Source organism: Siniperca chuatsi, linkage group LG2, assembly GCF_020085105.1.
Source record: "Siniperca chuatsi isolate FFG_IHB_CAS linkage group LG2, ASM2008510v1, whole genome shotgun sequence".
Taxonomy (NCBI): Eukaryota; Metazoa; Chordata; class Actinopteri; order Centrarchiformes; family Sinipercidae; genus Siniperca; species Siniperca chuatsi.
The window spans coordinates 17,172,445-17,188,013 of NC_058043.1; the positions used below are offsets into that span (position 1 = coordinate 17,172,445).

The 15,569-nt window shown below is 41.2% G+C and overlaps 2 protein-coding genes across 15 annotated transcripts in view; one reads left to right on the plus strand and one right to left on the minus strand.

Annotated features, from left to right (window-relative positions):
- cacna1da (calcium channel, voltage-dependent, L type, alpha 1D subunit, a) overlaps positions 1-11,775 on the plus strand; it is a 65,854-nt gene extending 54,079 nt beyond the window's left edge. For 11 of the 14 annotated variants that reach the window (XM_044169300.1, XM_044169312.1, XM_044169291.1 and 8 more), the window contains 9 exons: positions 1,917-2,050; positions 2,901-3,017; positions 3,462-3,850; positions 5,713-5,739; positions 6,431-6,559; positions 6,748-6,887; positions 7,610-7,716; positions 8,010-8,327; positions 8,506-11,775. In XM_044169300.1, the coding sequence (XP_044025235.1) occupies positions 1,917-2,050; positions 2,901-3,017; positions 3,462-3,850; positions 5,713-5,739; positions 6,431-6,559; positions 6,748-6,887; positions 7,610-7,716; positions 8,010-8,327; positions 8,506-8,811 (1,667 nt within the window). In that variant the 3' untranslated portion in view covers positions 8,812-11,775. The remainder of the gene's footprint in view (positions 1-1,916; positions 2,051-2,900; positions 3,018-3,461; positions 3,851-5,712; positions 5,740-6,430; positions 6,560-6,747; positions 6,888-7,609; positions 7,717-8,009; positions 8,328-8,505) is intronic. The other 3 variants (XM_044169308.1, XM_044169361.1, XM_044169330.1) reach the window with 3 other exon arrangements.
- A 44-nt stretch (positions 11,776-11,819) lies between these two features.
- LOC122863181 (parapinopsin-like) lies at positions 11,820-15,259 on the minus strand. Its single transcript, XM_044169408.1, has 4 exons — positions 14,696-15,259; positions 14,031-14,359; positions 13,042-13,284; positions 11,820-12,181 (listed from the first exon to the last, which is right to left on the minus strand). The coding sequence occupies exons 1-4, from the start codon at positions 15,024-15,026 to the stop codon at positions 12,065-12,067; spliced, it is 1,020 nt and encodes a 339-aa protein (XP_044025343.1). The 5' UTR covers positions 15,027-15,259; the 3' UTR covers positions 11,820-12,064.
- Between the last annotated feature and the right edge of the window lie 310 nt (positions 15,260-15,569).

Consider the following 15,569-nt stretch of genomic DNA (forward strand, 5'->3'; position numbering starts at 1 on the left):
CCCTGCTGACAGAGGGCTCCGCCAGGCGTTCCCAGCAGACCCTCACGATACGCTTGGGCCTGCCAAGTCTGTCCGGCTTCCTCCCCGCCAGAGGATCCAACTCACCACCAGGTGGTGATCGGTTGACAGCTCCGCCCCTCTCTTCACCCGAGTGTCCAAGACACGCGGCGGGGAGGTCAGATGATACGACAACAAAGTCGATCATCGACCTCCGGCCTAGGGGTGTCCTGGTGCCACGTGCACTGATGGACACCCTTGTGCTTGAACATGGTGTTAGTTATGGACAAACTGTAACTAGCACAGAAGTCCAACAACTGAACACCGCCGGGTTCAGATCAGGGGGCCGTTCCTTCCGATTACCCCTCTCCAGGTGTCACTGTCGTTGCCCACGTGGGCGTTGAAGTCCCCAGTAGAACAACGGAGTCCCGGGTGGTGCACTGTCTAGTACCCCTCCCAGGGACTCCAAGAAGGCCTGGTACTCTGCACTGCTGTTCGGCCCGTAGGCCGCCACAACAGTGAGAGACCTGTCCCCACCCGGAGGCGGAGGGACGCGACCCTCTCGCTCACTGGGGTAAACTCCAACACGTGGACGGCTGAGCTGTGGGGCTATGAGCAGGCCCACACCAGCCCCCGCCTCTCCCCCGCCGGCAACGCCAGAGAAATGGAGCGTCCAGCCCTCTCGAGGAGACGGGTTCCAGAGCCCAGGCTGTGCGTGGAGGCGAGGCCGACTATATCTAGCCGGTAACGCTCAACCTCCCGCACAAGCTCAGGCTCCTTCCCCCCAGCGAAGTGACATTCCATGTCCCTAGAGCCAGTTTCTGTGTCCGGAGATCTGGTCGCCGGCCCCTGCCTTCGACTGCCGCCCAGATCTCTCTGCACCGCCCCTACGGATCCTCCTGCGGGTGGTGGGTCCACGGAGGACGGCCCCACGTCGCTCCTTCGGGCTGTGCCCGGCCGGCCCCGTGGGGAAAGGCCCAGCCACCAGGCGCCGCCGTCGGGCACCCACCCCAGGCCTGGCTCCAGGGTGGGGCCCGGTAGCGCCAATCCGGCGACGTAACTGGCCTTGATTTTAAGTAATCCATAAGGGGCTTCTGAACCGCTCTTGGTCTGACCCGTCACCCTGGACCTGTTTGCCATGGGTGACCCTACCAGGGGCATACAGCCCCAGGCAACATAGCTCCCAGGGTCATTCGGGTACTCAAACCCCTCCACCACGTTAAGGTGGCGGTTCAAGGAGGGGTAAATTAAATTTAAATAAATTAAAATTTTATCGAAAGATTGAAAAGTCTCTATTTGCAGCCTGAATGTCACTGCTAATTACACACTGCTAATTGAAAAGTAGCCGTATTTTTTAATCGTACTGTTTGCTTATTTGTAGTCTATTTGATCTTAATTCTGCTCACTGTGTCCTCTTCATCAGTAGCCCAGCATTAAGGAAGAAGGGACAGAGAAGTTACAGTAGTTATTACTAACAGCTTTAATGGGTCACAATGATACTGTAGGTGTTGAAACATTAATTCCACCACTTGAATCCATCCAATTTAAAATCATGTAATGTAGACGATCTCACTTTTATCATCTAACGCTTTTCAGATATAGAAATTTACAAACACAACACAAAGATTTTGTAGCAAATATTTGATTTTCTGTTCTTTTTGAAACACAGCGAAGGATCTCAGGTGGTGCAGATTGAGGTACAGTATATACACCATCAAGATGGATGTATATAATTTGGATTTAAATCATTTTGGTTGATTGGGGTTGAAGAGTGCCTCACTTGTCTGCAGTCCTAGGGTGATGGACCTACAATTTTAAGGAGAATGGATGAGGGAGGAGAAGAGTCTCTCCTCTCTCCCAGGGTACTGTGTGTAGTGACCTGCTGACACAGGAAGCATTTGTGTGGTCTGTTCACTCAGATGATGAGGTAACCGTGGGGAAGTTCTATGCCACCTTCCTGATACAGGACTACTTTAGGAAATTCAAGAAACGTAAAGAGGAAGGCCTGGTGGGTGCTCACCCCTCCCAGAACAACACAGCTATCGCTTTACAGGTGAGTCTCACAGTGTTTGTGTGTTATTTATGAGAGAGAGGAGAGAGATTGTTTGAAATTGCGTGAAAACATGGATTTTTGAGCACTGTAATGTAGTTGTGTAAAATGTGTCTTTGCTCATTTCATTCAAATATCATTACGTGTGCTAATGTTGTGGTTTATGATCCAGCAGGACGTTCATGATCTTGGTGTACAGTATGAATCTGTTACTGTGATTTATATGTTTCCAATGTGTGAAGTTGTTATTTTGTGTCTCTGCATCTTTAAATATCATAGATGTTGATGTTAAGCGTGTGTCATCGTCTCCAGCCATTATTCCATGTGTTTTCTGTGCATCACAATTCACTCATTGACTCATGAAATTCACATGCAAAGCTTATTGCCATTTCTGTTACCTTATAATGTACGATATATGGCTACAATATATCCCCATATATCATTGTCAGACAGTAAACATAACCAGCTTTTAGTTCATTTGTAATGACATTTTTGTGTATAGTGTGCTAATGTGGTTAAGTACACCTACAAAGGAAAGGAAAGGAAGAAAAGTTCTTTACTGCACTCACTGCAGCATATGTGAGTCAAAGCACAGCTGGATGCTGGAAAACATTTCAGCTAAGTAATACTCACAGCAGGTTGCATTCAGGAGAGCACATTTGTGTGTCTGCGTGTTCTCATCTCTCACAGTCTGTCAGTGCTGTAAATGTCAGGTGTTGCATATTCCAGGACAGGTGTGTGTATGCCCAGTATGTGTGGTGGTTGTGACTGTATGATGTCAGATTCCGTACTGTGAGTTGTAAGATGAAGGTCCCCGCTGTAGCGTTTAGCCCTCTTATTGTCATGGTTACAGGCTGGCCTTCGCACGCTGCATGATATTGGGCCCGAAATTCGCCGAGCGATATCATGTGATCTGCAAGATGACGAGCTAGTAGACTTTATTCCAGAGGAAGACGAGGAAATTTATAGGGTAACTGATTTAATTTTACATGACAGGAGGAATGTTTGTGGCTAAATTTAAATATTGTGCTTGTAAAGTTAGTTATTGGTATTTTTCATGGTAATGCACATATAAAAAAAACTATTTATAAAAGGAAATGTACTCAGCGAAATATTAATCAGCTAAATGTGTAGTAGATGTACTGTCTCTAATTTATACTGCTACAATATGTAGTTTTTTGTTCATTTGGTTTATTTTGGCTTCCTTTGTTTTTCCTCCATTTCAATTCCAACAAACTATAAACAGTGCATTCATTTTGTTCACATCATGTGCCATGAAACCAGCTTCTGAACTTCTTTTTGCTCATACAATTTCTGAAAAGAAAATCAGCCCCCAGACTTAACATCAATAGCACATTTGTTCTGCTGCTTTGTAAGAAGCCCTGGTGGTTTTACTCTGAGCGTTCCTTCACAGCGTAACGGCGGACTCTTCGGTAACCATCTCATGAACGGTGGTCATCGGCGATCCAACGGCCATCAGACCAACGCCACACAGCGACCTCTACAGGTGCAGCCTCCACCTCACTACGCCCATATGGAGCAGCCGGTGGGACGCCTGTCTCGAGCCAACGCAATGTCCCACCCCAACCAGCACCATCACCACCACCACCATCACCACCGCCACCACAACTCCTACGGCAAGTCTCCCAAATCCACCAACATCAACCTCAACAACGCCAACATGTCCAGTCTGCCCAATGGAGGACACCATCGTTACTATGAACATGCACCTCCCAATGGCTACCCAGGTCTTCGAAGCTCCTACTATGACTACGACAAGCCTCGGACACCCCAGGGTCAAAGGTATTCACACACTGATCATCAGCCTTGTGAAATGGTTCAAACGACAGATGTAGAGTGAGATCTGTGAGCTGAAATATCTGTGTACCCTTTGTCTCTGAGCACATTTTGTTTGGTGTTGTGTTCTTGTTGCTGAACTTGCCAAATGTAAAAATTACATGTGAACTAAACATGTAAAATCATATTACATCCAGATATTTCCAACATAGCCACGATAGATTTTTGTAGCTGTAACAACGAAAGCAAAGTTTTTCTTTCTCAACATATCAATTTACTTTGAGTCAAGACTGAACATTCATACAGAGAGAAATTCTTTGTAGAATGGGCAGATACTTTATTTGACAGTAGGGTCAAATTTAATGCAGACAATGATGAAAGTAGAAATTGCCTGTTATTTTTGAAGTGCAAACCATACTATGGGTTTCTCTAAGTTAAAATTAAAACTTTTTTGAAGATTGTTCAAGTGTCATTTAAAAACATTCAATTTGACCTCTTCTTATAGAATTAGTCAGACATTTTGGGGATATACGCTTTCTTGTCGAGCATTAGATGAAAAGATTGATACCACTCTCATGTCTGTATGGTAAATATGAAGCCACAGCCAGGAGACGGTTAGCTCAGCTTAGCATGAAGACGGGAAACAGGGGGATACAGCTAGCCTGGCTCTGTCCAATGGTAATAAAGTCTGCCTAAAAGCACTAATTGCATCTTGTTGCTATAGAGGCTGTTCCCCCCTGTTTTCAGTCTTACGCCAAACTAAGCTAACTGGCTGCAGGTGGTAGCTTCATATTTACTGTACAGAAAAGAGACTGGTATCTGCCATCTCATTTAATTCTGCATATTTCCCAAAATTTAGAACTATTTAAGATCCCATGCTATGACAGATTTTGGTCAAATTTAGTTTGTTCATTTAGATAGGAGAATTTTTTCAAGATACATATATGGAGGCATGATAAATGGTTATTTTGAATTAATGCCCTGCCCTAGTTGGTTGTGTTCTTCCTATTAAGCAATTCTTTCTCATGATTTTTGTGAAGAGATAGACAGTTAAGAGAACGTAAAATACTTAATCACAAAATAGCTCATAGAATACATAGAATATCACACAATGATAACATCTGCAAACTGTCTAGATATGGATTTGCCCTTAAATGTTGAAGACGTAAACTTCAATGGATAGATAAAAAAAAAAACAATAGCAGAAGTTTTTGAATGGATTTCTTGTTCCACTGTTCTCCTTTTACACAGCTATCTTAGGCTGTTGACAGCCCTTAACTTAGGAAAATTTAAAAAACATTGGTATTAGTTTCTATACCTGAAGTGGTTGGTGCAACGAGAAGACCTGTGGACATTATCTGTTGCATAAGTATTTTTTCCCCACAGGCAGGACCCAGCTTCTTATCAAACCTTCACGTTTCACAAACATATATGGTAAACCCTTCATTCCATAATGGATCAGAAGCCTACTCTTATACTGACAGTTAATTTCATAAGTGAGCAATAGTACACTTATCTCCTGATTTCCCATGCTCTGTTTAGTCAGCCGCTCCAGTATTGGGCCTGTTTTTCTTTAGTACCCAATAAGTTTAGGGGACAATTTCATTGCTGCCACTTTACAAAAGACAAATGATTTTTAGTTTGGTTCTTATCTTAAAAATAGAAAATGGAATTGTCAACCAACACTGGAGTCGATGCCATCACGCTTTCTCCTCCTCATACATATATATAAGAATGCTGTATATGATTCATATACTGTATGATATATATGTCACGCTTTCTCCGCCCTTTTCTCTGTGTTCTCTCCTCCCTTTCTCCTTCCTAACCAAAATGCTTTCTCTCAACCATCCCTCTGCTTTCTTGGACAGAAGGCGCTACTATGAGGCCTATGTTAGGTATGTTGTTTTTCTAGGTTTGGCTCCAGCAGTTTGTCTCAACAGCAAAAGAAGGACTTTATTGTTTATTATGTTTATTTGTTTCATGACTTGGTTTTGGATCAGTGAATGGTTGCATCCTTGCTAAGTCAGTGTTATGTGCTATATGCTGGCCAGTCATTTGTCTGGTTATCATCTGCCTCTGTTATGATGCAGTTGTGTCAATGCTTTACAGTAAAAGGAGAAATAACATAAATGTCAGTGGCCAGCATATCGCTGAGAGCAGCCCTGCTTTATGCATGTATCAACGTGACGTGCTTGCTTGGAAGAAGGATCCAGATGCTCGAAAACAAGGAAGTGTATGAGAATGTTTTTCAAAAACCGCACTGCTAGTCACCACTAGTTCTGTTTCATGCTCATAACCCCAAAAGTCCTACACTTAATTCACTCTACGATTCCTAACCAGAAGAGAGCTGTGTTTTATTTAATCAAATGAAGGACCTCAAAGTGGATGGGATGTTTAGATGACAGATGCTCTTCAGCCCGAAACTGCCTGTTGTCTTGGTTTGGCTGTGGTTAATATGGGTGGCCAGTTGCATCACTGCCCCCTGGAGGCTTGCGTCTGCATGGCAGTGCATGGCCCTATTCCAGTAACCGCCCTGAACAGCAGCAGTGTGTACGCTCTGACCCGTGTGTCCTGACCTCTCATCAGGTCCCACGGAGTGGATGGACGACACCCCACCATCCGCAGGGAGGAGGAGTTTGATGAAGACCGCTTCTCTGGGGAGTATTACAGCGGGGAGGAGTTTTATGAAGACGACAGTATGCTGTCAGGGGACAGGTATTCCTCTTTCTGACTGGCTTTTGAGCTTATGTAGCAAACTCATGCGCAGTTGTACCATGCTCAGAATAGGAAACATGTATAAAGATGTATAAATGAACAGAAATGTAATCAAAATGAAAGGGGTTTGGGACAGTGTGTGCCAAACCATTGCCTTCCAACATGCTCTTTATTCTATATGTTGACAGGTACCAGAACAGTGACACGGAGTACGAGACTCCCAAAGGTTACCATCACCCTGACAGTTACTATGACGATGACGAGCAGCCTCTCTACCGCGACTCACGGAGGTCACCAAAGAGACGTCTGCTTCCTGCCACTCCTCAAGGTATCTTACCCTCTTGTATCCTGCAACATGTGTTAAACGTTTACCTTATACATGGCTACATACAATTTTCCAAGTAATAAATTGTATTAATTTTAAATAAACTAAAACACAGAAATATCTTGCTGAGGCCACATAATATGAGAAGTCACGACAGATTGAATCATTGGGCCCCTACACCTTGTAGGACCCAAACATAAACTTTGGTAGAGAGTGTAAACCTTGAGCTGACACATGTTTCTTATCCATGCACACAGCATCACCAGTAACACACACAATAATAATTGTTATCACTCAGAGTAGATCTTATTTAAACATAATATATGAAGAATAGAAGCAAATATGATGAAATATCAACATATTCAACTGTAAAATATAAATCTGGCTCATGTTGGTTTTTGTACATCATTAAAAGCATAATTGTTCTGAGCAAGATGGCTGATGGCTGCATTAATTTGAACATAGTAAAAAAAACATGCTGTAGGCTAGCTATAAACCAACTGTAGACTATGATACATATGCAGCTCTCCATAAAAGAAGTTTTAAAACACTTTCTTTGTCATCAAAGGGTCACTCTGCTGCATGCACTCAAACTGATACATTTAACACTCACTGTATGATTTACCCACTCACCCAGTTTCACATTCCTTGAGTGTTTGCAATGTTGCATGCTGTCAATGTTCCCTGCATGAGGTCACTCACTTGTCCACTCCTGACTTGCTCAGGTAACAGGAGGCCATCCTTCAACTTTGAGTGTCTGCGCAGACAAAGTAGCCAGGACGAGCTTCCACATCAGCGTACTGCTCTACCACTGCACCTCATGCAGCACCAGGTAACACATATCTCACGTGTACTGTTTGCTCACGTCACATTTTGGACATGTTTGGAATTATTTTATTACTTCCCTCAGTCTCTAAATTGAAACGTATGATATTTTCCTCTAATAAGCAAAAATATATAATTAATAATTAAACAGAAATTTTAAAATATGTATATTTGTTGAAGTAAGGTAAATGCACACATCCTCCTGGAGTAGAAGTAGTAGTTGTAGTTAGTAGTAAAGTAGTACTACGACTGCCTGTTGTGCGGTTGTGTTTGTATCATGTGTCTCTCCTGACCCATCAGGTTATGGCTGTAGCAGGCCTGGACTCCAGCAGAGCCCACCGCCTCTCCCCGACCCGCTCCACCCGCTCCTGGGCCACTCCCCCTGCCACCCCTGCCAGTAAAGACCAGTCACCATACTACACCCCTCTCATCCGTGTGGACCACCCATACAGGGAGAGTGCTGCTAGCAGCCAAGTGTCGGTGCGCAAGAGCTCCTGGTACACAGACGACCCCGAGTTCTCCCAGAGGACGTACTCACCTGTCCACCTGCAGGTGCCACCTGAGTACCATAACCAGTATCACCAGAAGAGAGGCAGCGCCACCAGCCTTGTGGAAGCGGTGAGTTTGAGGCTTAGTCGGGATGTAGGGAGAGGGGAGGTATGCCTGACCAAAGACTTTGATCTCACAGGCACATTTTTAGATTTATGCTGCAAAACAATGTGACAAGCAAGATAAGTAAAACAAGATTGCAACAAATCCACAGTAACATATTTTTTCCTCCCATTCTGTCGAGCAGGTTTTGATATCAGAAGGGCTTGGGAGATATGCCAAGGACCCCAAGTTCGTCGCTGCCACAAAGCATGAGATAGCAGATGCGTGTGAGATGACAATAGATGAAATGGAGAGTGCAGCCAGTCATCTGCTGAACGGAGGGATGGCCCCAAGCCACAATGGGGTCAACGTGTTCCCCATTCTGACTCCAAGGGATTATGAACTGCAGGACACCGCAGCCAGCTACAGCGACGAGGAGCCAGAGACAGAACAGAGAGCTCCTTATGAGGAGGACCTGGCAGACGAGATGATCTGCATCACAACTTTATAGCAGTGGCTGGAGAAATCTACAATTTAGAACCTTGTCAGACTAAATCAGTGAAAATTAAAAAAGAAATGCATCTGTTGGCTCTGACCAAAAGAAGTGCCTTTTACATTGAAGAGAAAAGGCATATAGAAGAGAGATACATTAGTCCCGTTCATTTAATTGTTCTCCACCTGCCAGCAAAGGAGGTCACAGCACACAGCCAGAAAGCATCCCTGCTGAGCACAGAGGGACTGACTGCACCCTCCTGTCAAAGGCCTTGACCTGGAGGTGGCATACAGGTTCAGCCTGCAGCCAATCAGAGATGAGGACATTGATGCCAGTGAAAGATGGACCAATTGGCAAAGGTGTGGGATACTCTCTAGGGCAGGTCTCTAAGGTTGATGACAATCAGATGTATGATGTCATTACCTCGGTCACTTTATTAAGGTTTGGCATATCATGCAAGTTTTCAATGCAAGCATAGAAAGGGATATCTCCTCCCGTAGTCGTTACTATAACTTGATCCCTTTGTTGTTAGAACAGACCATTTCATGATTGCTACAGCTGAGTCAAAAAGGGAAGAGCACCGGTAGAGTTGTACCAGATTATGCAGGAACTAACTGTCCTACTTATAGCATCATTCAACTTGAGATATGTACTTTTGAACAAAAGCATTTTGTGATAAATGCACTAGCAGGCAGGTTATTTCAAAATTTTAGAATAGCCTGATTAATATTTCATAGTTGATATGCTGTAAATTGTATTATATAACAAAAGAAACTTTGTAAAGAGATATTCTATATTTTGTAATTATGTATCATTTAAAAGATCAGCAATATGGACCCTTGTGACTCCTGTTATGATATAAAACTTGCATTATTTTATTAGGTACAATATTCTGATATTTATTTGCCTTTTATTTTTTGCTAATATGCACCCTTTATTTTGCCTATGAAAACAGCATTTTTAAGAGGTTCTGCTTGTGTGACAACACTACTGCACAAGATATGCAAATGGCTTTGATTTTTAGCATAGGAGTACATGTGTTACTTCATTAAACCAACACCAGTTGCATAAGGTTAAGCCCCCTTTAAAGGAGCATTTTTAGAAGGCAAGCCTCCAGGATCTAGTGCTGAAATTTTATACAGATGTGATGAACACATTTGTTTGCATATTTTGTGCAGGGCATGCACAATAATTTAAAATGCATAGTGCATTAACAATGCTGCTTTTTTAGTTGGTTTCAGAGTCAAACTTAGGTTTCGTCAGCCCCTACTGAAATGCCTTTTTGCTGCTGAAAGAAAGAAAACCGATAGATGGTAATAACAGGGATAAATTAATATTTCTCATAGCTTGTGCTGGGATTTTCCATGACATTTTCTTTGTTGATCATGGTGTGATTCCATTAAACCTTTGTACTGAATCTTGGCAATCACATCTTAGCCTTCATGTAGTGTGTGAGGCCTCTGTGCCTGTGGTGGCAGGAGACACATGCACACATCCAAAGGTCAGAAACAGTCCAGTGTGTGTTGTAGATAGAAGGACAGAGGGTGTCCTGGTGTCAGGATGCTGGAGAGAGGCTAAGCAATACTAACCCCCCGCCCCTTTCTCTCTCAGCCTGCCTGGTTCCTGCATACAGTATACCTCGTTAGGCAACGGTGACAACATATCATTGTCTCAACTTACCTGTCTGTCACAGTGGAGTCTTTAAAAGAGATTAGGTAGGATTGAACCTGGACTTTGTGTTTTTCCCCTAATCATATTTATTAATGAGACTAGGAGGGAAACCTAGGAAAGGAGCAACTGAAGCCCACAAGTTGGAACACAAGACAACAAAATATCTTTTTCTTTTAATCAATTATCATATATTGATACAATGCGGATACTGGACTAAATGAACTCAAGTGGGCTCTTTCAGGCATTACCATGGAGAGTTTGAATTAGCACCAAGGATATTTAGGGGTTAATGTGATCTGTCGTTCATGAGTGTTTGATTTGTAGGCGAGTGCGTACTGTACTCTAATTCAACCGAATACTGTCATGAAAATGTAGGTTTTCCATTTTGTGTGCACATTGAAAGGGCTCTTTGAATTGTTTGTGAGTAAAAAAAAAATGTGTTCTAGTCCTTTTGTTGATAACTGTCATATAAAAGGACCAATGCACATAACAGGCACATTGTACTATTCGTAGCAATTACAGTACTGATGAACTGAAGATATGCATTATTTTGTAAACACTTTTAAAAGTTGTGTTAAACTAAAGATGAAAAGAACTTACTTTTACCTCATGTCAGGGATTCCTGATAAAAGAAAATAATGATTTGGTTCAGTCTATACCAATGGTATTTAAATATTAGCACATAGCTGTTTGTCTTTGCACAAGTAACTGTATAGTGCTTTTGTTTCTCCTTTTTCTAAACAAATTTGTGTATTAAGGTGAGACAATTTTGTACTTTTTGTGACTGTGTGTATGGTTTAGTGGAATCTATATTTGTCATTTACACCTCACCTTACAATGCTGAGAATGAAAGAGTATTGAAAAATATTTTCAAGGTGCACTGTTTCTCTGTTTGCGGGTAGGGAATAAAAAATAAAATGGTAAATTACCAGTTTACAGAGAAACACATATTGATTTGAACGTTTCTATTAGTTTTCTTCATATTGTTATGATTATAATTACTATTACAACTATTAATGTTCTGAAAGCTGTATTAAAATAGAAGATAATGTAAAATATGTACAAAAGTATGGAAAGACCCATGGTAATGTTCTCTACTTGAAAGTCTTGATATTTGCTCCTTAATGTTTTTATTCGGTAAACATCATTTTTCTTAGTAGCAAATGCTTTACTATAACCTTCTAGGTTTTGTATCAATACATTTTTTGTATTTTTCATTTTATTTTGGCCTTGACTTTATTTGAATCGATACTGATATTTTATTTTCTATTGATCATCATTGAATAAACTTATGCTGAATTACTGTTCTCATTTATTTGTATTCTGCACTTTTTAGAGAACAAATAGACACTGGATACTGTTTTCACCACCACTAAGTCTTTACCCATAACATTAAAGAAATCTTCATATCTACTATAAAATCACAATACATCTCACAGTTTAAAAAACACAAACATTCAAACATTGTAGTCATAGCTTCACTGATGTCTGTGTAGCCAGGGATTTAAAAAAAGGATGTGTAAACTGAATTATTATATTATATTACATTATATTTCAGCCAAAAATCTTTTTAATGGATAGTTGCAGGTGTGTGTGCATTTCAGGCAGGAGACACTTTGTTGGTTGAAATCTCCACAGTCGTTGCCGTCTCTGATGCCTGGTCGTCCAGCGAGGGCTCTTTCCCACACAGCAGGAAGGGCACTGCATATTTACGAAACTGTAGAAAACAAAATGATCCAAGGTATTTCAACAAGGTATTTATTAACAAACATTCAGCAGCTAGTGCAAGGTGCATTATTGTGCATACAAACATAAACACAAATCAGAAATTATATATATAATATAGAAATAAATATAAAACTATTTAACAATAATGTTACAGATATTGCCAAATAAACACTAACTTATTTAGCATTTATAATCAGTATATAAACATGTAATAAATGCCAAAATGAAAAGCAGAAATTAGTGTTTATTAATGCAGTTGTAACAGTTCTAATAATATCAAAATATGTCTTTATAGTAGAAGTTATTATTGTTGACAAATACTGTACATTTATTAATATTTAAAAATTCTTACAACTACATTATAGTGTGTTATACAACATTTATTAAATGTTTATACAGTACTTATAAATGCTAAATAGGGGGGTTAAAGTGTTACAATTGTTCAGAGGACTTAAACGACTTTTTACAGTAATGTACATATCTTTTTGTTTTTTTTCATAAAAAAGATTATGAATAAAGAAATTCAAAAAGGCACTTTATAGTAGGGGAAAACTTAAAAAAATCTTGTTTCTGTAAGTGTAATTTACCAATTAAAATTATAATATTTACAATAAAATAAAAAGAGTTATTGTTACATTCAAATTTAGTTATGTCTTTACATTTTTATCACATTTCTGTACTGAATATCTGTCCTAAGACAATGTAGATTGTCCATCAATACCACTAGATGGTGCTGACATCCCAAAACAACAAAGCATTTTAGAGCTGATTCAAAACAAGCTTTTCCCTACAATTTCTTCATCACATCTGGCTCAATTAAATTATAATCTGTATGTGGTGTTACAATACCTGTTTGTTGAGGTAGATGTAGATGATAGGATTGTACACAGTGCTGCTCTTGGCCAGGTAAACTGGCACTGTGCCTACCAGCGGATTAATCTCCACACCAGGGTTGCAGACCACAAGCATGGCCAGGCTGGCATAAGGCAACCAACTGATCAGAAATATCAGGACCATCAGGACCACCATGGACGCCACCTTCATCTCTCCTTTAGCTACTGCACCACCTTCCACACAGGCCATCTTTGATACCTGTAACACAGGATGTAAATAGTTAGGGCTCCATTGGCCTATGCACACCACATGTCTGCAAAGTCTCTGGTTTGATACTGACAGGGTACCACTGCTGCATATCATGAACCTTAATCTCTTCTCATGTTGCCAGTCTCCTGCATGCACAGTGCATAAGAGGAAAAATGGGAAACTACAAAGCAGAAAACTTACAGATGAACCTGGGTTACATGCAAAAGGCACATACTGAACACAAAGGGTTAAAATATAAATCTGTGGGGTTGTGAAATGATTAAAGGGAAAGCAAAGGAAAAAAAGTTCTACTACACAAATTTGTATTTGTATTTTTTTATTTTTTGGCTTTTCTCTTATTGGTTTTTTTTTTGTGAAATATTGGATAATTTTACTTCTTTCTGCCTCAAACAGTTATTTAAATAAAACCATCTGAGAAGTCCGGAGGGGAAATGGACCTGCTCAGACATCTGAATTGTGACAAGGCCCCAACACTGCTTTTTTGTAGGGTTGGGAGCCACAAGTCTAATCTGTAACAATTCACTGTATTTTATAAACTAAGCAAATGTTTTTTGATGTAAAAGATTATTTTGAAAAGTAATACAGCTGTCAGATAAATGTAGTGGAAAAGTATAGTATAGTAAAGTAAAGGTACCTCAAAATTGTACTTAGTATTGTAAGTATTTGAGTAAATATACTTACAGTAGTTACTTTCCACCACTGCCTATGATGAGGCCAAATGTTTAAATGCTCACCTGGTGTAATGTCCACATTAGCTTTGTGTAGGATGCCATGATAAGGGCAAATGGAGCAGCAAAGCACACTGCAAAGTAAGCCAGGATGTAGGAGACGTTATGAGGGTCTCGGTTGTGCCAGTCTGGTGCACAGGACGTCCCGACACCCTCCATCTCATACCTGCCCCAGCCAAACAGGGGTGGTAAGTTCCATGTGAGGGACCACAGCCAGGAAAAGGCAATACCTCCAACCGCATGCTTTTTTTGGAAGGTTATCTGCCCCAATGGCTTACATACAACAAACATCCTCTCCACTGCGATCAGAGCAACCGTGCACAGAGATGTGATGCCTGCGGACAAGTGACCAAAGCAAAGTCAGGGGAAACGCATGGGAGAAGCAGGGAAGTGCCTGCTAATTGAATAATGTGAATGAATATTATGATTACGTGAAGATGATGATGGTGAACACAGTGATGAAATGTGTCACACTGTCATATGAAATGTTTGTTAAACTGAAAGTAATTATTGTTATCATTACAAAATATCAGGACAAAACAACAAAAGACACCTCATCTTACACAAGAAAGGATATTTTTGTTGTACAATAATTCTGTAATAAAATGAGCAGTTTTATAAAACTACTTAACCTACTATATTAACTACTTAATGCTCTTCTTTTCGCTCACCAAACAAGGACACTGCAAAGCCCTCCATCACGCAGCCTGTTCTTCCCATGGAGAAGTACCCCTGGGCATTGTTGACCACAGACAGCACCCCTCCTGTCATGGCTGTGCCCAGGTCAGCCACAGCCATGTTCACCAGAGCGTAGTTGAGCGGCTGCCTCAGCTGCTTGTACATGAGGGTCACAATGATCACTGTAGCGTTAAGTATGATGGCTGGACCAGTGAAAATGGCCATAATGATGGAGAGAATGATGAAGCCAGTGCGTGACAGAGGGGGCTCCCCTTGTGGGCCCAGGTAGGAGGAAGCATTTGGGGAAAAAAAGGATGGTTGCATGGATGCAAAGCTTTAAAACGTGGCAAGGTAGTTCCTTCTTGTCCTGGAGCTTCTACTGTAGATGTTCCAATATCTCACTACTCAAGTGCGACAGCTGAGATTAGATGTCCAGAGTCTAAGAATAAGTCCTCCAGATCAAGACTTAACAAAGAGTAATTCCTCCAAATGATGATCCTTGATCCCTCACCTTTTGCTTGATTGTAAAGGCACTTAAACAGGATGACTCCACGGTGCTCCTCACCAGGATCAGTCCACTGAGCAAGTGTAAAAAAAATAATAAACTCTCTGACCACTCCTACCTCACAGAGGGATAAACAGACTGCTGGTTTAGTGTCGCAACATAACTTCAGTAAAGACTGATGAGGGCTGATGAACTCTTTCTGGTTCTTTCTCTCACTTTCTATGCCTTTCTTTCCTTCCCTCTCCCTCTTGCTTTCACTGAAGGTTTAATCAGTATCAAATCAAGTCAACAAGTGAGTTACAGACTCATTAAAGTACATTTACACTGTTAAAATTAGAATAAATAGGTAAATAAGTGTTGCC

Excerpts from the sequence above, each read along its gene's own strand:
- LOC122863181 (XM_044169408.1), bottom strand. The coding sequence starts at position 15,026 with ATGCAACCATCCTTTTTTTCCCCAAATGCTTCCTCCTACCTGGGCCCA. Across the intron at positions 14,360-14,695 it reads CTTTGCAGTGTCCTTGTTTG|GCATCACATCTCTGTGCACG; the intron begins GTGAGCGAAAAG and ends ACTTGTCCGCAG. Across the intron at positions 13,285-14,030 it reads TAATGTGGACATTACACCAG|GTATCAAAGATGGCCTGTGT; the intron begins GTGAGCATTTAA and ends CCTGTGTTACAG.